General features: G+C 42.3%; 1 protein-coding gene across 1 annotated transcript in view; it reads right to left on the minus strand.

The window, feature by feature from the left end:
* Positions 1-7742: 7742 nt before the first annotated feature.
* LOC104080320 (cytosolic phospholipase A2 epsilon-like) overlaps positions 7743-20801 on the minus strand; it is a 25157-nt gene continuing 12098 nt past the window's right edge. Inside the window, exons 6-19 of the mRNA XM_009582678.1 lie at positions 20186-20249; positions 19523-19686; positions 19159-19251; positions 18607-18644; positions 17808-17943; positions 16204-16340; positions 15489-15711; positions 14817-14931; positions 14156-14293; positions 11358-11465; positions 10110-10304; positions 9528-9694; positions 8173-8359; positions 7743-7951 (exon numbers count right to left, since the gene is read on the minus strand). Of these exons, the coding sequence (XP_009580973.1) occupies positions 7743-7951; positions 8173-8359; positions 9528-9694; positions 10110-10304; positions 11358-11465; positions 14156-14293; positions 14817-14931; positions 15489-15711; positions 16204-16340; positions 17808-17943; positions 18607-18644; positions 19159-19251; positions 19523-19686; positions 20186-20249 (1974 nt within the window). The remainder of the gene's footprint in view (positions 7952-8172; positions 8360-9527; positions 9695-10109; positions 10305-11357; positions 11466-14155; positions 14294-14816; positions 14932-15488; positions 15712-16203; positions 16341-17807; positions 17944-18606; positions 18645-19158; positions 19252-19522; positions 19687-20185; positions 20250-20801) is intronic.

A 20801-nucleotide genomic window follows, 5' to 3' on the forward strand; every position in this document is an offset into this window, starting at 1 on the left:
CAAAGAGGCGCTGCCCTGCGCCACGCAGTAACCCCCCTGGAAAGGGCCACCCCCACCACCTGAGGGGTTACTGCACCGACCAGCAGCTCCCAGCTCCTCCTGGGCTCCTCCCGTTTCTTCTTCCCGGGGGAGCAAGGCCAAGGCGTGGGCACGGGGCTGGGTCTTTGGTTTGCAGAGGTGAGCAGTGGGGAGGGGAGGGGGGTGAGGGCCATGGAGTAGCAGTACCAGATCGTGTGCGATAGGACGGCAGGGGAGGAGGAGGTGGACATTTGTGAGGGTTAGCAGATATCTTGAGGTCAATGCCTATGGCTACAAGCATTACCCAGGATGACTACTGCACCCGGCATTACCTTAAATTCAACAAAAAAAAGCAAGGAAATATGTAACAGCTGTGCAAAGCAGATAAGAGTTATGCTTTCATACATTTTCCAGAGAAAGGCAATTGAACTTTACACGGCAACTGCAGGAAACTCATGTCAAGGTGAATGGAATATAGTATCCAGTGGTTTAGTTTTATTAGTTTCATTAATTTTATTAGTTTTATTTTACAGAGATTTTGTTCAACCAAAGAGCATGAACAAAAGAGCACATGAACATCTCCAGGCATACCCTGTGGAAATTACCATCTTCAAACACAGAAAAACAAATGAATAACACACTAGCAGCTCCAGTAACAGTAGGCTGTGTCATAGCATCTGCATTTCCAGCATGAAAAGTAGCTCTGCCCACACTTGAAGTACAAGAGCATCTTTTGGCCTCAGGTCACGGACACTCTGAGCTGCATCCTGGAGAACTCCTCTTGCAGCTTAATTCAGAGAACAATCATTCATCTTTTTCTTTAGCCTCACCAGAAAAGAAGTCCTGCCTGGCCTTGGAAGACCTGCCATGGGACACTAAAAATACTGGTATACTTGTTATTAGAGCAGGCCAGCTTTCCCAAGGCTGATTAGTTCAGAGGACCATTAGCGTAAGTGACGACATTCACCTAGAAGCCCCTCTAAAGGTGACGAATCTTAAGAAAGTTGAGATTCCCTGTCTTCAAGGAAACCTGTGGAGAAGAACAGGTGGATTCTGCATACAAACTTTCATGTTTGCGGAGTTAATTCCCCATTATATGCACACTTGGCTGTCTGGAATGATCTGTATGGCCTTCAGCTAAATCGAGGTATTCTGCTCCCACCTGAGTGACTCCACAGGGAATGCCATAAAGAAAGAAAACTCCAAGGCTCTCATTAACAACTGCACTAGTGTTATCTAATTTAAAATCTGAATGTACAAAGCTAGATGGTCTCAATTTGTAGAATGAAAAACAGAGGCTCCAAGTGGAATGATTTTATTTCTTTACATTTCATATTTCAGTAATTTAAGGACAGATGAAACAAAATAACCTATCAGCTTCAAAGATCTAATGGTAGTTGCCCTGGCAGCAAACAGCACACTACTCTCGTCCTTTAGTGCTCGCTAGACCTCGTACTCCCTCTAATACTTAGGTTTCTTATTCACACTACAACCCAGTTCATAGAAGCATCAATCACTTGGCAAAGGTACCTGTATTACGTCTGACTGCAGAGACAGGCTGTGGAGAAATGGAGCTCCATGACAAACTTAACATTTTTCAACATGGTCAAATATAGCTTTGTGATTTCTGTGTTATAACAGTCTTGGACTGGACCGAAACTGCCGATAGCCAGTGTCCCCCTAAATGCCTTGCAACAGTATATGCTTGCCTAGCCTTCAAACAGGCCCCGCAAAATGAGCCTGGGGTTATTCTAGCAAGCTGGAAACACAACAGGACTGGCTGTGACCACCTCCCTGCTCTCAGAGACATAGATACTTCCAGACAAAAAACAGCATTGGAGAGCAGAGTCAGGTGGGCATTCTGGCTCGGCTATGTCCTCTTCCTGCAGGTGTCTTAGACCATCACTTGAGCAGTTAGTGAAGGAAGGAGATGTGGAGCAGGAGAGGAAAGTCAGAGGAGGCAGGGGCACTACTGCTGTCGGTCGTCTTTCCCCTGACACAGTAAGAAGGAATCTTCTGGGAAATTAATTTTAAAGCAAGTCTTTAGCCAAAGAGTTTAAAAGTACTAGAATGTATTCCTGTTAGGACATGACGATCATACTGAAAAAAGTACGGCACTTTATATCCATTACATATGTGAGTCAGCATTTGTATGCATCTAGCATATAACTAGTACACAGCTCTGATACTGAAAGTTATTATTTTCCCAGTAGAGAGACTGGCATCATTAATGACTTTTTACATCACTGCACTCGCAGGTAAATGCTTGTCTATGTTTCTTTCACGTTACAGTTACCGATGCACTGGATAAAGCCCAGCACTTACCACACCGGTCTTAGAACAGCCTAATTGAAGTGGAGATTTGTGCTCCATTTTATGTCTCTCAGATTTTATGCATGTTGCAAATGTACAGTCCTCAATGGTTACCTGTGCAGTGAGAAAGTCCTCCGTGCCTGGAGTTGTCTCACTGTGGGATGTTTTCTGTACTTGGAGAAGGTTTCCCAGGAGTACAGTAAACTAGAAGAATGGTTCCCAAAGTTTTCTGAATCATTGTTCACTCTCCACATTTCTGCAGACTACATGCAGGTTTATCATCTCCTCACAAGCTGGAAACCAGCACGAGGGCAGTATGACCAGTACGGTGCTTCCTCCTGTGCCCCAAACCAGCTGTGGGTTGCAGGCCATCAGCTCCTGCACCAGCAGCGATCATGGACCAGAGCTTAAAAGTGACCAGAAAAGGTATTTGTTAAGAGTCTACGAAGGATTTTCTGAACACTCTTCTGCACATGGGACCAAAACATTTAATCTGTACAAATTCTATGATATCATATCATCTGTTAAATCTCAAAATTAAACAACATCATATGTTTATGAAGTAGATACCAAACCTAAACAACTGTAGCTCAAGGAGGAATTTGGAGCATGGCTTGCTTTCAAGACTGGTTGGAACAATTTTGGATGTCAGCCAACTGAGTAGCAGAAATTGCAAAATTAAAGAAACAACTATCAGTTGCTCAAGATTTAAAAGTGTGTATTAATATATGTAGAAATTTACAGCTCCTTACCTGATAGTTATCAGCCTCTAACGATGCTCCATTACCTCAGCAGAAGAAAGGAAATAGGAGGGGACCAAATATTTCATATATTTACAACTAATTTACAGAATATTAACTGAGAGAGAGAAGGGTGCAATAAGCAGCACCTGGCAGGAAAAGTCATACTGCTAGGGGCCGAGGGACTGTCTTTTGCCAGTGTTTAAGGGCAGAGAAAAGAAGAGACAGCAGGGAGCTAGAAAGCACTCACAGTATGCATATCAAGCATTTGTAAGCCCAGAGCAGTCAGAATAAGAGCAGTAGGATTTAATGCCATCACGTTTTCTGGATTAGGGTTTTTTAGTTGCTATTCTTTTTAATGGAACAGCCTATCAAGACTGATTTGAAGAAACTAGAGGAGGGATATACCTTTATCTCAATTTTAAATGTTTGTCTCCACCACCTTTTTGTTCCTGATTTCCTCTTTCTTTTCTTTTTTTTCCATTCCCTGCCATCTTCTTTCCCATTGGCTTCTTGGCTTTCTAAAATATCAGTTTCCTTCCTTCATCCATCTCAATACCACATAGCTATAATTCCCTTTTCCACTTTTATTCGGGTATTATACACATCTTTTCCTTCTCCCTTTCCTCCCTCCCTTGCTTTTTATACCATCTGTTTTCTCAATCTTTCCCCTTTGTCTCACATGTCTCCTCCATACTGCAACGGTACCTCCAGAAGCTTCAAGCCTGAATGACGGAGGTTTGGTCGTATTTGGAACGAGCATGAATACTACAAGCATTAGGGCAGCTGGGATCAGGCCATGACATCTGGCTGAGACACCCAGCTGCATGGAGAAAAGGGGATAAGCAACAGTGGGTTGAAGGGAGTGCAAAGGAGACCTCAGGATCCAAGGAGGAAGAAACTGGAGACATGAGAAGACATCCCAGAGTTTTGATATGAAGAGCCGGAGGGGTGAGAGGAGTGCTGGAGAAGTGCTTTATGAACGCTGCAGGTGTGCTGGGCTTCGGTGGGAACCCTGCAAGGGACAGACTTTCAGGAAGAGCTCAAAGGTACAAAAGTTCAATGGCATGAAAGACACACAGCTCTCACCCATTGCTACCTGTTGACCAGCATACCATGATCAGGGCATGAGGAAATCAGCCCTGCTGGAAATGAGGTCCTGACGGCCTCCTCTGCAGCATTATCCCTCTAGTAAGACAGCGGCATATTGCACATACACAGCAGAGTCTCACATGTGAACAGGTTTTGGCACAGGGTTTCTCAGAAGGAAGTCCTCCTCTACCACCCACGTTCTCCTGTATCTGCTGTGGCAGACACATTTCCTGTCATTCACGTGGTGCAACCTGTAGCCTCACAAATGAATAGCTCCCTTCACCCAGACTGTTTGCAGTAATCTTTTGTTTGATCACTCTTTGGGCTACAGAACAGCGTAAAATGGTGCTGCCAACCACCCCATTAGCTTCTGCTTCCTCAGTGGCACTCACCCGACAGGACTGTCCGAGTACTCACATGCCTCGCGAGGGGTTCAAAACCCCACTGCTTCTTTTCTGAGGTTCCTATGGGCTGACTCACCTCACTGAGCTGCCCAGTTCTCGATGCACCTTTGTGATAATCGGAAGGGCTGGAGCAAAGGTGCAATTGCATGCTAATCCCTTCACTTACCTACAGATAATGAATAGGTAAGGAGGAAAAGCAAGACACAGAAAAGACACAGAACATATTCATTACAATTAAGGAGGTCACCGTGTTAGTGTTTGCAGTTCCTATTACCACAGCCACCAAGGGTTCTGTCTTTTAAAACATTTAGGAAAAATCATGCTAACTCCTCTCAGTGCTGACATTGTGATACAGCATGGGCCTGGATTTTTGCAGTGCTTCTCCCCCCCTAGTTTGTTTCCTCCTTCGAATGGATGATTCCACGAAATTACTCCTATTTCCTGTAAAAAGGGACACTCCCAACCTGCAAAACCAAAAGGGCTTTTAAATGCCCACATCTGCAGCTGTTACCTACATTCTTTCAATGCCTCGGTACAGCCCCGAGGCTGAGCAGGGGAAACATTAGCAGCTGAACCAGAACAAAAAAACGCCAGAAGACAAAGCCACACAAAGGCTCCCTGCTGGCCTGCAAGAACTGACTGCCAGGATCTTCTGCAAGTGTTCTGCACAATTAATTAATAAATTTAATGATAAAAAGCAAGCTGAGCCCAACAAATTAACCAACCCCCTAAGTCACAAACAAAGCACCTCTACTAAACGCGGATGAGGAGTGCTGACTAGATGGGAGTCAGGAGAATAGGCCATTGCTGAGGAACAGTCACCTGGAGACACCTCTACAGTATCTCAGAGAGGAAGAAACCAACTGCAGATGGCATGATGGGGCTGGTGTCCTTCCCTTCAACTCAAGAACATTACCTATGGGATTGCTACATTACCTAAGAGTGAAGGCCCCCAGTGCCCCAGGAGAAGGAGGGCTGGATGGAGGATTAAGCCAGACCTTTTTCAGGGTCTACAGTAACACAGGACATATAGGACCTTGCTGTGGGACTCAGGTGGCTGTGGGTGTATCTGAAAGAAGAAAGTCATGGATGTCTGAGGATTGCAAGGGGAGAATTGACAAGAAGATCCAGTTCTTGTCCAAGAGCTTTCCCCATGCTGAGAGCACCACTAGGAGCTATCGTGTGGGCCTGGCCAGACTGCCAGCAGGTGGGACGGGCTTAGCCCCTAGAGAGTACAGCAGGGCAAGGGATGCCTTAGTGGCACGCATGGAATAAATGGGGCTTCTTTGTTAAAAAGAAACCAACAAACAAAAAGACAGCAAGGGAAGCAAAGGGGTATAGTTAAGGGCAGGGATGGGAAGAGAGAGGCAGGGTTCTTGAAACTTGGTGTCATTGACAGCCTTGGATGGCAGGTCTCGAAGATGCCCAAAACCCCAGCTGGAAGATGGGCAGGTGGGAGAAGTAGCAAATGCATGTGTCACCCCAAATGGGTTTGCCATAATGATAAACAGGGAAGGCCAGGAGGGAGTTACAGCTGGGGCAGAGGAGAGGCAATGCCGAAAGGGACTGCGTGACTCAGCAGCAGAGATCACAAAGAGCAGCCCTTGATGAGCACTGGCAAGTAAACAGCCATTTCAGCACACTGGAGGTTTGAACCAGGGCTGCAAATTGGATGGAGGTGTGAGGGCCTGGAAAAGCAGCTGGGGCAAGGACACACCATCCCTAAGGGGGCTGAGGTCATCCGAGGTGAGTGTGGGAGACTAAAGACGACAAAGGCTTAAAGCCATCAAGGAATGCTTGAAGGAAGAGAGAGAGAGAGACAAACAATGATAGCAAGAGGGAAGAGAAATTTTCAGCCTTTTCGAGGTTCACATTTCATTTTGAACTAAGGATTTATTTTTCATTTTGGCTATGATTGCATTACGCACAGCTCTGTGTGTGCCAATACATGTTACTTCAGCACAGACAAGTTACTGCATTTCATTTAAATTTGAAGTAATTAAGGGCAGCTGATACTGACTGAAGCATTGTATCTTTTTTTAGATTAGCATCTCTGTTGTAATGAAACAGGTTTACAGAGGATTCACATTATTAAAATCCTTCATAAAGCAAATAATTATTTTGGTCTTCATCTCAAAAATAAGCAGTTTCAACAAATTGCCTTGTGCTATTTATAGTAGTTGCATAGACTGTTTGTTGATTGTATACAGTCAGGGACTAAGTTATGTAATTACCTGTGAATTACCCATGGATATCAGTGTAAAGCACTTAGCTTGCATTCTTACCACAAAATCTGAATGTCTCTCAGTTTTTTATGTTTTTATTCTCACAGCATCCCATCCTATAATAACAAGAAATACTATTAAACATTTTGAAATTGATGTGACGCAGATGCTCTAAATGGGATCCTCTAAATACAGTGAGTGTTCAGTGAAAAGCACAACCCCAGGTTAGGTACTTACACACGCACCAGAAGAGCCAATCCTGACTCACAACAGGGTTAAGAACAGTCACTTCCAAGGAATTTTCCAAACCGAAATATTGCTGGTGTAATAAAACTTGCAAATTCAGAAGCACAGAAAATTTGTATTTTCCATGTGAAATCTCAGATTTGTATTTTCCATGTGAAATCTCAGATTTTCTACAGCTTTTATGTTTAGTTTTGCATGTTATTTCCAACAAAACTTCTTGCTGACACTATAGGAAAATATATTTTTCTCTTTTTCTTTGAAATGGTCCACATTTATTATGTATTTTTCTGTTGCACTAGATTTGGAATAAATTAAATAACTGTAGCTCATTTGTCTTCACTTCACATATAACTTCTATTAGCAGAGTAAATTTTGAAATAATTGGTATTGCTGTCCCACATTCATGCATTTAAAAAACTCATCAATAAGCCCTATATTTCCTAAGATTTGATATACTGCACATGCATACATGTACATGAAAAAAATGATCACCAGCAGTGAAATCCAACATAAATAAAGCACGAGACTAATCATTATTTTGTTTGATCTGTTTATCTAGGATCGCCACGTGGTGGAGAGGAGCCACAGGCTGAGACAAGTCTTTGTACTTTCCCAAATCCGTCATGTTCATTCACAAACAGGTCTGGATTCTTCTGCAGGAAAAAAATATTATTTGGATGTCTTTCTGAAACTCAGGATGGCATTTATTTTTTGTGCTGTCGTTTCTGCTCTATAGCTGAATTCAAAGCCTGAAAGATCAGATGTTTGTTGTTCTGAATGTTGTAGCTGGTCAGTTCTATCAGCTTGTCAAACTCCTCCTCTGTGTAGGTAAAGCTGTTTAAGCAGTATGGGGAAAAAATGCTGGAAACATCCACGTTGCCCTGTGCCATCTCAACAGGGCTGCGCTCCACACCTGACAAATAAAGAAAGGTCATCGATGGGGTATAGATGTGGTCCCACGTCCCACTTTCCAGATGGGGCACAACGTTGCTCCTCGCTACCCAGACACCTGCATTTCTCTCCCATGGGAGCCACAGCAGGGGAGGAGGGGACCATGCTAGACCATGCCTCCCATCCCGACGCAGCCAAAGGGCGGCCAGGTGGTGGGAGGACTGTCTCTGTCCCATGGCTTACCAGGCTCTTTGTATTTTCTGAAGGTGTCATTCACCAGCGGGAAAAACACCACTGTCGGCGCCTCTGGGGTCTCTGCATCTTCAAAGATGTAGCACTCCTTTGGATTTTTCTTTTCTTCTTCACTCAGGTGGATTTTGGGAAATGGGATTCCCTGCTTTAGGAAGTACTTGGAGGCTTCTTCCAAAGGCTGCACTCAGACAGAAAAGAAGAAAAGGTCAGAAATGCTGCCATCCCCCCCAACTTTTCCTAATGCACAACACATCCATCAAAGGCCCTTCCCAAAGATCCGGGAGCAGCGTTCACTGTCAGTATTTCTTCTGGCCTTTGTCTCTTGCATGAGATAGTAAGTACTAGTTATTAATAGAACAAAGTTCAAGACCCAGCCTCCAACTTGCACTCCTGATTGTTGTCCTACCTCCTCCTCCTCATCAGCTTTTATCTGCAAGGTAAATAAGATGCTCATGGCTGCGGGCAATGTGTCTGCTTAGGACACGGAAACATGCCCCTTACTGGAGAAAATCCAGAAGTCGACAGAACAGACAGGAATCTGAAATGGTACCCTTTTTTAAATACAGATTCACAAATATTTCGTTGACTTGGCGTAAAATATTTAAAAGCCTCTGTCTTAGATGCTTTAAGATGGTTGTGAAAAATGATGTAGGCATCCAGGAGCAAACATCATCTTGACTGAAATGTTAATTTAATCTTGTGGGTGTGTAAGTCGTTTTGAAAATAGGATTTTTTTTTCCTTAATCTGATTGGTGAGGATGAAAATTTTGGTCTTCAAGAACTTCTCTCTTATCCATATCTAGTAACAGGAATTATAGACCAGATTGTTAGCTGGCATTTGAAACAGCAGATACGGCATCCAAGGACAATGCTTTTCCACAGTTTAGAATGAAAGTAAATCCATTACTGTTCTAAAGACAACTGAACAAATTACTTCTAATTCAACTGCATGTGAATATCTTTAGATGTTTATCATAAGACAAAAAAAAACGAGTTCATCAGTGGTGGTACCAGTTCCAGAGAAACACTCCATATGGAATGTAGCTTTGATAGCCATATCAAGATCCCAGGAGCACACAGGTCTAGGAGATAGTGTTTACCTATCAAAGGGTTAATTAAAATAAAAGATTTAGAAAACTTATACTACTTCTGTTCTTCTTAGGGGATTTGCCATAGTATACCAGCATCACTGAGAGACCTAGGCATCTACAAAATGGGAGCTGTACACCAAGAATCCTTTTCTCCCAGAATCAGTTTCTTCTACATGAATTATTCTGACTCCTTAGAAGTAAAAGAGGGCTAAAAGACAGCAATCATTATCGAAGAAAATTGAGTGGTCATCGCACCAATGTCTGTGATCCAGAAGAATAGTTTAAGTGTAGGACAACGTCCACTTTCCTCTCCGGCCTCATGAGCGGTGGGTAGCTGATATCGATGTATCCTGCCGTGTCTGCCAGGCACATGAACTCTGCTGTTTCTGTCAGCTGGTTGGGGAAATCCTCTAGTATAGTATCTAAAAGGAAATATTTGTTATGATGAGTGGTTCACTGAAAAAGTAATATATCTGTGGTTTGGCTAATAAGGGAGGAAAAAATGCCTTTTGGCTCCCCATTACTTTTGCTTTCCAAGACCCTGTCACACTACAGAAGCTCAGCCTTGACACAGAAAAGAATGACCTGTCCAAGGTAAAAAGACAGAGTTCCTTCACTTCTTATGCTGCTTTTCTTCTGTCCCCGATGAGCAGTAGTTGCCCTTTGCTGGAGTCAAGGGACTTCTTGGAGCTGATTTGACTGGATGAAATTTAACTAGTTATCTTGAAATGTTTGTTTCCAAAGTGAAGAATAAAGCCTGTTCATCCTTTGCCTTCTCTTCACTGATGAAAACATGAACCAACTAAGCAGAAGAAAATAATATTCAGGGAAGTTTACCTTTCCATATACAGAAGCTTTTGCTCTGAAGGTATTCATTGTGCACTTGGAACCCCTTCAGGAAGTTGTAGAACTTTGAAACCATCACCCGCTCGCTCAGGACCTGCCGAATGATGCCCATGATGCCACATTCAGGGGTGACTAAGAAAGTCTCCAACTCATGGCTCCTGGCTGGTGGGGAAGGCTCATCTCCTTCTGAAGGGTAGAGGAGATGAAAAAGTTGTTGTTTTGATACAGTTCTTTGCAATGCTTAAAATACCAAAAGGCACCTAATATTAGCTAGAGGAAAGAAGATCCTAACAAGACATATCAATGTACAATCAAATCAACATCAAAGTAGGAACAAGAAGAAAATCAATCTTCAGTAAAGCATGTTCCATGAAAAACAAAGTGGCAACAAACTTCCTAAAGCTGGAAAAAGCGATCTACTGCTTGATAGAAGTCATAGGTGGATTCCCTGTGTGAAGATCAGGGTAGGCTGAGAATCTGGACAAGTTTCTGTCAAAATTAGTCTAAACCAGCTTTGAAAAAAAAATGCTGTCAGGAGACTTAGACACCCAGAAAAGAGCAGAGAAAAAGGGTTGTGCTAAATGGCACCTCATGAGATTGGGAAAGAGGGCCACTGACTTTCTATCACAAGCATTTATTGAGCTCAGGGTTCTGCAACACTTCTATGGAGAAAGTGATGAAAAGCCCATAAACCAAACTCACTCACCACATTTGAACACAGGAAGGACAGCCCACACCTCTAAGGAGAACACAGGTTTACAACAAGATCAAAGAAAGCTGAAATGGAGTTCCATGTAATTGATATATCCAAGTTTTCAACAACAACATACAAAAAGTACCATCTGCCAAGGCAGACAGAGAACACAGCACTGAGATGTTTGTTACAACATGTAGGTTCACTGAAAGGCCCCTGGCAAAGATGATCTGTTAAAAAACTTCAGTAGTTTTATATTTGGTGGCAAATCATCACTTGCATAAATTCAGTCTGAGGGAGACTAATGGAAATAATGTTGCTATGAATGAATTCAGACAGGAAACCTAATTAGATAGCACTAGCTATCTAACGTGACACCTCAGAAGGAAAAAAAAAAAAACCAAAAAAAAAGCAGTGCACTATTGGCCTCAGTTTTAAGACTTAAAAAGCCTTTATAATGATTTCACACTATATGTATCTGCATGTAACATTCATTTAAAGATTCATAAGACAACAGTTAAAGTAGAAACAGAAACGTAACCAACCAACATCAACAGTCCTGTGTTGGGTACACCTCAGCGAGCACCTTTCTGTAGGATCCGACGAATGCCAGGCATCCAAGAGGTTGTAGGAAAAGACATTGCTCCACAGGCCTGTGCAATGGAACAGGAAAAAAAGAACAGGGAAACTGTTTTGGAAATATTTTGTCGGAAAATATCCCTTTAAAAAAATAACCTTTCAGCTTTGCAAGGGGTATCGGAAAGCCTCAAGGTTTCCAAACTCTCACCAAAAACTGTATGAAGTTCTTCTGAGGCAACTCACATTCTGTCCTCAAAGAGGAACCTAAATAGTTTTAAACATTGTGCCAGGCCTTCAGCCGCTGTAATTCATTGTCACATACAGCCATTGCTGGTCCACGGCAAACCAACATTTTCTGTCCTATAAGCAACTGTCATCAGAGAGTAAAACCATGCCATTCCCCATAAAATAAGGGTTTGGTCTACAAAGTATGTCATATACAACCATATACTCAGTTAAAGGTTTGGAGGCTGCTCCTGAACAGCCAAGATTCAAGTGGTTAGAGCACAATTTGGGATAGTCTGCAGAGCAGTCCTCTAAACCAACACATCTTCACTGTCCCTTGTAAGATTTCTCTTGCCGCAAGTTCCTTTGAGTGAGACCCCTCTCCCTCTCCTTGTTATTCTCATCCCCATAGTCCTTCTTCCACTTTTCCCCACCCACTTAAAAGAACATCTAAAAATGTCTCCCCAGGGCAGAAATCTCCAAAAGCCTCCTGGATTTTGAAAAGTATTTCTTCCTCCACAGCTCTGCCACAGGCCCTGAGAGGAACTCTGCCAGAGAAGGCAGGGCTGAGCTTTGCCTTGAAAATCTCTACCAGTGAAACCTTTGCAAAAGCCATACATCGCAAAGGATGCAATAATTTGAATTGCACAATACAATAATTATGTATTCCATAAATTAGTAACAGAAACACAATTCCCTTTTAAACCTGACCTGTTTGTGGAATGGGACAAGAAGCCAAGGGTCTTCTGCTTCACAGGAAGTCCCCATAAGAATGGGACTCGCTTAAGAAACATTAAAAATACGTAATTAAGAAATCAGATAGGGGCTCTCTGGCTCTACACTTAGCTGGCAACCAGAGTACATTTGCAGATCATTACTGGCCAGTTTCCATCAACACAACCTCATTTCCCTGCAGCTTGAGAAGCTTCTGTCCAAGCCTGCTGTGAGAAGGCAACTCCTCTCGTTTCTCCTGTCTTCACCTGGTGCCTTCTCACTCCGTAACTCTTCTGGCTCCCTGACTCCCAGGAGTTACACACTGCTCGTGCATTTTAATATCTTCCAAACACTGTTGTCCCCCCAGAATTTGGTCATAATTACATAGCAATGCTTCCCTAACCTCTTGCACTGAATTTTCAGGGTACCTATATTTGCTGAAGTAAGAACTATGAGGAGAGATGGTATCTTTTACTAGTCTAACAGAGTTTCTTCTGGAAACCTGAGGGTCTTGTATACCCATAAGCTCATACAACCTTTCCAGCTCTAGCCACTGCTCTTATAAAAGGCCTTACCTCTCCCTGCAAATGACACCTTGCTTTAATCCTTAAACTATCACGCTGTAACTAATAGTACATTTTAATTGCAACCCAAGGTGGCATTACCTGTTGTATCACTAGATGGCAACATTGCTTTAACTCTCCACTCTATCCTTTCTGAAGATACACCTATGGCTGTGGGGTCACCAGCCTAATTCAGGTGCTGAGGGTGAGAACACAGAGCTCAGCCCAGACTGGGCGTGTTGGGTGTGCATGCTGCCCGGCCAGCTCGGGTATGAACACACCACACCACTGTCGTTGCAGAACTGCAACGGAGGCACAATGTTCTCAGACGAAGTCTCTGTAGTCCCACCTAGCTCTGCAATCTACCTCCTACCTCTGGCGGTCAGCACGGAGTGCTTAATGGAAGAATACAAGAAAATTGAAAGTATGAAGGGATCTCTTCTCCAGTGTACTCCAGCATCTCAAGGTTCTGGATTTGGTACTTCTAGGGCTGGTGGCTGCATCTGAACTACTGTGTTTCAGAGGCACCAGTGGGACTACCTTCCATGAATTTCAGACCTATTTATACTCTTGGATCCTGTGTTATCTTCTGAGTCTTTTCCCTCAGCCATCTTTTTTCTTAACTCGTGACATCACTAAAAGCACTAAGCATAGCCATTAAAGCTCTGAGATTTAGTGTCTGTATGGCTAAGCACAATCTTCTGTTCCTCATGCCCAGCTATTTTCTCATGATTGTACCAATATGACTCTGGATTCCTCCTGCATCATACATCGAGGTGCACAACTTCTCTGCACACTAAATAAGGAATACCACATGGTGTTGTTGGTGGACTCAAAATTTCCGTATTTTATAACAAACTCAGTAACAACATTGCTTTTTGTTATAAAATCATGCCATTCATAGACAAACTTGGTTTTAAGATTCCAGTTTCAAAATACAAATATTTTCCATGTGGAACTCTGTTGCTCATCAGTTCAAAACAAACCTAACCTCTTTAAGCAGCCCTGAAACTTCAGGCATGAGAGTCACCATTCAAGACAAAAGCAGCAGTGAAAAGTATTATTTGAAATTTCCTCTAAGTATTTTTTAGCCCATCTCCAGTGTCTAAGGAATTTTCAGCCAGAGGTGAGAACAACATGTTGTACACTTTGCTTCGGTCCTGCATGTTGCAGGGCACTGGTTGCAATATGCAGGGTCTGTATTATATTAAAAATAAAGTACGTTTTTATGCAATTCAAATTTTCGCAATGGAGCACATCACCTTTCATGAAACAGATGCGGGATTCAGGGAGCTTCTTCATCAGGCGACCCATGAAGAACTCGCTGCCAAAGTCTTCTGCACGAATGAAGGCACCGTATTTTAAGAACCCGACCTCATAAGGGGTGAACTCCACCCATTCTGCAGAGGCACAAAATGAACTTTTAAATCTCAATCCTATCCCTACCTCCCTGCAGGAAGGGCTCTGAAACTACAAAGAAGCAGCTGCAGGACAAACCCTATCAGCAGGGTGATCATAGAATGGCCTTCCTCAGTCTAAAGAGTTATCATTCAGCTGGTTTCAGCCGCTCATTCAGTAACGTTTCCCAAACTTGTTCATTCAGAACTTTCCAATGAGCCTCTCCAGATAGGACATAAGTGAAGTTTATACCAAAGGGGTCAGCCTAAGTTACCCCACATGTGGAGCTAAGCTTTGACTTGTGAGTACCTTGGCTGTCCTTAAGCACCTCCCCCATATTTCTCCTGCCCCATAGAAGATGGGTTCCTCCCAGAGCCTAGGCACAAAGTCTAGAAGTCGAAAAGCAAGTTAAGAAGGAAAAGGAACTGTTTATGAATGCTATGGTTCAGCAGGATGTATAATAACTGATGATGCAGATCATTTCAACACCAACCAAGTCCAGATACAGCTCAGTGTTGCCATCACCTTTGAACTCTGAAAGGCTGTAGTCTTCTTTGATGTTGAGGATCATGTAGATAGGCAGGGGATTCTGACCCTGATTCAATGCCTGTCGCTCGTCTGAGAGTTTGTGGTTGTTTTTCTGTGAATTGACCAGAAACAGAGAAAGAGCAAAACCAAAGGACCTTCTTGGCAGGGTGTATAGGCCTGCAAAATTACAGCAAAATAAATACCCGTTTCCATCTTCCTTTTCTTATTCTCTCCACTCATTTTGTGTCCAGACATTTTTTTAACCAAGGAGTAATTTAAACATTTACACATCCACGTAAGCTTATTTAATTACAGGTAAGCTGTAGGACACTTGGTGGTACAGCAGTCTCTTATTCTTCCCAGTAAATGCATCCACTTTACATGGATTATTTAAGTTCTCACAGGGAGGAACAGAGGAAAAGAAACCAAGAGCAGGACTCTGCTGTTAGGTGCTCAGATACTCATACTGGTAGAAGGAGACGTAGGTTTTCTGCTCTACAGAATACCCCTTGGGCTGCTAATTACGTGTTGAGAGATATGGGGGGACAAATCCCCTTTGTTAATCAGCAGAAATCATCTGGCGTGCTCTCAGGCTAGCATCTGTCCCTGGAGCTTCATTTTCCATACAACAGTATTCAGTAGCTGTTAAGCAAAACATAGAAAGGCTACCCCATCACTTAATGCTTTTTCCAGCAGAAGCCCCCAAAAATCAATGCTAGAGATCTGGTATCCCTCTTGCTTCCGCAGTTTTAGCTCCTTGTCGTAGTACTTCAAACTCTCCAGGGAAAAGCAGCTTAGCTTGCACTTGGTCATATGTCTGCGGACTTCACCAATCGGTCTGGACAGATCCTTGTGTGACCAGTCAGCGCTCTGGTACAAATGTGACAAGGTCCTGGGGAAAAGAAAGGAAGTATGTTATCATATGCTCAAGACACCTTCACTTTTTAGACTTGGATTTAAGGACCACATCGCATTAACTAGCTGAGGTTCATTCAAAACATCTTTTGGGCTCAGTTTATTGTTGAAGAGAAAAGATTTTTTGATCTAGAGGCCCCCCCCCCCCCCCCCCCAGATCACTAGTGAAACCTGAGGGCTTGCAAAAAGCCCCTCCGTGCTATGTAGGTTTATGCACAAGGCTGTGATTTACACCAGGGTCACTCACTAGGAAAGAGCCTAGAGATGAAACAAAGGGTCAAGGAAAATGTTTTTCCCTGTAAGCAGTGCCTAGACCACACACTGGCTCAGGTAATGTGTTCCCAATGCAGTAATAAAAAAGCTCAAGACTGAAGTAGTACACCTTCCTTTACCAAAATGAAGAGAATAAATCTCTCACGCAGCAGACTATAGAGGTGACAAATGCTGTCTTGGTTCAGGATCTCCTTACCATGTTGAACCAGACGACCCAGTGATGTATGAAATAGCATCTAAGAGATCCAGCTTCTGAAGACCCAACAGGTTGCCTAACAGAGATGTCAGTGCCCGGGTGCCACCTCCCGTTGTCATGACTGCTACAACTGGTACCTGTTTAAACATCAACACAGCAGCGGTAAACAACAACTTAGTCTACCAGCACATGTGATCAAAGCTGAGCAAATCACAGCATTTCTGTCGCACAAGAAATCCCAACATTTCATCATTTCCCCAAGCAGGGGGAAAAAAGATTAAAACCTGGTATTTTGCACAGAAAAATAATTTAAAAAAAAAAAAAAAGTCTGGCAATTTGCTAATTTTTACTTTTTTGGTCAAAATCAATCAATTTTGATTCTAAATTGTTATGTGCTGGCTTACCAAAACAGCTCAAAACTTGTTCTTTCAAGGGATTTCAATATTAAACTGCATTTTCCTTAGTGGAACAACATCTCATGAGAGCTCTATTTTGAGAACCAGCAGAGCTCATCCTCTCTTGTAAGTCAAGTATAATGACTGGATTACATTTCCTATAAAGCACCTAGAGCAGATAATTACAGTGATGAACCACAAAGCCTAATTGCATGGAAATCTAAATTGTGTTACAGGAAGACAAATTCTTTCAAGAAACCCACTGAGAGGAGCTGAATGACGTTTCCCATACACATTTCCAGGCAATTGCATCAAGGAAATACTGAGCAGTGCTTGTTTGACCTGATTCAAATCACACATTTCAGGTCAAAGCAAAGTATTCTGATTCGGGTTTACTTGACTACAAGGAAGCATTCTCTTGTTGGAAAATTAGTAGTTAGAAGTACTTCCCCTAAAAAATTCTTATACTTAAGAAACGGCTTTTTTCCACTGAAACTAGTGTGCTAATAAGAAACAATATGTGATCGTTTTGTGAGCAGGGACATCATTTATAGCATCCAAAGCCATTCTGTCATATAATTTTTAATACGTTTGGTCCAGCTGTCATGGACAAAGGGAAAAGCACAGGTGAAAAAAAAACACTCTCAAAATGAAAACTTCTTCATTTCTGAAGTGCCTGATCACAGACCATGTTCCCTCTTTAAAGCACCAACAATCCCCATGGACATGAACAAATTCAAACCCTAACTCAGACAGATGAGAGAAAAATGTTGAATGTCTTTGTGCTGTTAGAGTGACACTACAGCTGAGATGATGAGCATCAGAGGAGAGAGTCTGTGATAAGAAATATCCTCATCAGTCAGTGTCATGTATCACTAACTGTTAGGTTTCCCCACTCCAAAATCTGATAATATAAAATACCTTATGGGCCTTCATGACTGAATATATCCAGGTCTATAATTCACAGATGAAAAAGAAATAAGGCAGGGAAAAAATGCTGATTTATGGCATTCTGTTTTCTGAGCAAACGAGCAGCAAGTGGGTTTGATACTACCCATGCTCTCACATTGTTTCATCTAAACTTTTCTCGATGCTTTACATGGAGCACTGAATACATCAGGGCTGGTTAAGGAACAATATGCAAATGGCTACAAGCATAACACATTCCTGTTACACAGCATTGTCCAGTCCCTATGATGGTCCCCATACCTCATGGTCTTGTAGGTCTCGCTCTAAATGAAGTGCTTTTTTCAGAGCAGAAGCCACAAACTTCCTCCGTTTCTGTAGGAAATTTTTCTCCTCCATACACAGATCAAACTCCAAGCGAACATCTAAGTTTCTTGACCTCAAACAAAGTCCAGGGTTAAATAGGATGTGCATGATCACTTACAATTAATGTCTGGACCCACGCTTACAAGTCATAAACTCTACTATTAGGCTTAGAAAAGCTGCTATCACGACCCCACAAAAACATATCACACACGGTATAGACAAGGTAGAGAAAAGGCTGAGAAAGTTAAAAAGTTGTAAAATCTCACAGAAGAAAACAAAAATATTGTTCATTGCTACATTGATTTTCAAGAAGCGTCTAACATAAATACTGCAATCCATATACAGATACTATAAACAGTGGAATATTTAGGATTTGTTGCCTGGAGACCTCCAGGTTTTATAAATACAAATACTCTGGATTCTTTACAAGTAGGGAAAAAAGAAAGTGAGGTATAAACACATATTTTTCTACTCATAGCACCATGGTTTCTGCAGCCAGAAAAGATTATTCTCCCCATCCAAACTGAACTCCTGCATAGTAGAGTAACAGGAGATTTCACCCAGCACAGTTAACGTTCACCTTCTGGACATGGGTAACTACTATGGGGCAAATAGGGGTAAATATAATCATTGACTAAATACTTTCTCCCTTAGTTACAGAAAAAGGTAAGAAGGCAAAAAAGCTGGGCAGCATCTTTTTTTCACAACCACAAAACCCAAAGACAGCGTTTCTTACCAGTCATTTGACTTCACGTGTAAATTGATTGTTTCATCCTAGAAAAAAAAACACAATATAAGCGCTGGAGATGATTTGATGTCCTTTCCTTTCCTTTCAGTCAGCTTTGAAGCCCTTCACTTTTTCTGAGAGTCATGTTGGAGCCACAAAGCCATAACAATCTGAAAATCCATCCAATGTTTAAAACTTCTCCAAGTTCACTTTATTTTCTTTAAATTGTTTTATACTAAAGGTACACAGAGCAGTTATACAGTAAAAACCAGCACCAGCTCTGCCAGTGTGCCCCGTCTTGCCTCATCGTTTGCATTTGCTCTGACCCTCATTAGTCCCCCAGCTGGTCACAGAAGTCCCTCTCTCAAACCTTTGGCTGCGGTTTTTGGTTCTACTCAGTTCATATGAAAATGTACAGGTCCACAACCCTCTCTGTTAGGAATGTAAGGGCACTAGCAGTTATATATCTAAACCCCTACTTCACCCTGATCTAGTTAACTCATGCCCATTGATCTTCGGTCCATAGTTTCACATTTATTCTAAAAAGTTGGTATCGATCACCTTTGCTACTGCTACTTTCTCCTTGAAGGGAAGCGAATCCAGAGGAATACTGAGGGATGCATGGCAGTCTTTTTTCTCTTCACCTGAGGTACACTGAAAAATAAATTATAATATAGAAAAATATTTAATGTATACACCACAAAAAAGCACTGTCATCAACTTATTTTTTCCGATGGGGTCACCGTCCAGCAGTTTCCAAGTTGGCATCTAATATTTAGGTGTCTTGGAGGGGTACAGTGCTCTTGCAGAGCAGAAGATCATGAAAGATGGCTTTTAATTAAAAATACAAATTCTTTTCATTTGCCTCAGTCAAGTATGGAAAACCGTGAGTTTACTGTGTTTACTCAAGCTAACGATCACGTACCGAGCAGAAATTAGGCTTCTTCTCTGCTAGAGCCACGTGCAGCTCTGACAGGCTGTACTTGATGTAATGGAAGTCCAGGGGCTCCGCGGGTCGCCGGGGAGAGCCCAGCGACACGGTCTGGCTCTCTTCGTAAGATCCCTTCACTGAAAATAAGAAGTCCTTTTCTAAAAAAAAAAAAAAGATTAAAAACATACAGAGATGTTAATTGATTACGATGTCAGAAATAGAACATTAAATGGTTATTCAGAAGCTGTCATTTTAATATACAAAATATTCAACAATGCCTAAAAGCAAAAAAAGAAAACAAAGAGCTTATAAAACAGCAGTAGCTGTTTTAAAAACTCAGACATACAGGCAAATTGTGCAAAATGTAAATTATTGAGTTAGAAATATATATTTACTTCTATTTTTCAGCACTAATAAGATTCGTTGTCACTCTAATCATTCACTCTAATTTCAAAGTCCAGTTTTTATAGTTAATGAACATAGACACATTATAATTGTGAATCTGTGATCCTGTATATACTCCTAACCATCCAATTCCTCTGCTCTAATTGTAAGAACAAAGGAGGGAAATTACCGGGTAAGAAAATGACAAAAAAAAGAGAAATTTTCAGTTTACCATAAAATAAGATTTCTTTTGTTTCTAGTTTAAAGTCTAACCTGATGGTTCTTTCTTCGTCCATCTATTGTCCACCAGGACTTCCAAGCAGGAAATTTCACGAGACTGTAGCAGGGATGAACGATGAGAGAATTAAGTATACAGCACATGCCACGTCTGAGACACTTCACTGCTACCTATCTCTGGTCACCTGGGTCCCTGGGGTCTGGAAAACTGTCCACCCTGTGTTTGTTAGGCTGATAAGAGAAAGACCTTGGCACTCCAAAGATGTGCCAGGTTTCAGCTGAAAGAAAACCAGCTGCAGTGCTGTGGTCCGTCCCCATGGACGGGGCTGGGAAGGGAGGGGAAATAGCAGTGGAAGGAATGGGAGTGTGCTGAGGCCTCCCGAGGGTAGACTGATGGGTCGGTGAAATTGGACAGCCAAGTGCTACCTCCTCTAAATAGTGAGTTAGGGGCAGTTGAGAAAGCAACTTCCATATCATCCTATGGAGGTGGGGAAAACAGGATGGCCATGAGGGGGTCCCAAGGAAAGTCCCCAGAGGGAATGAGACAGAGACAGTAAGTCAATGGCAGAGACTTCATGCTTTGTCAAGAGGTTTGCTATCAGCTAGTGGTGGTGGACAGGTCTCAGGGCATCCCCAATGACTGTGTTCACTC

The sequence above is a fragment of the Fulmarus glacialis genome, unplaced genomic scaffold, assembly GCF_000690835.1.
Source record: "Fulmarus glacialis isolate BGI_N327 unplaced genomic scaffold, ASM69083v1 scaffold188, whole genome shotgun sequence".
Classification (NCBI taxonomy): Eukaryota; Metazoa; Chordata; class Aves; order Procellariiformes; family Procellariidae; genus Fulmarus; species Fulmarus glacialis.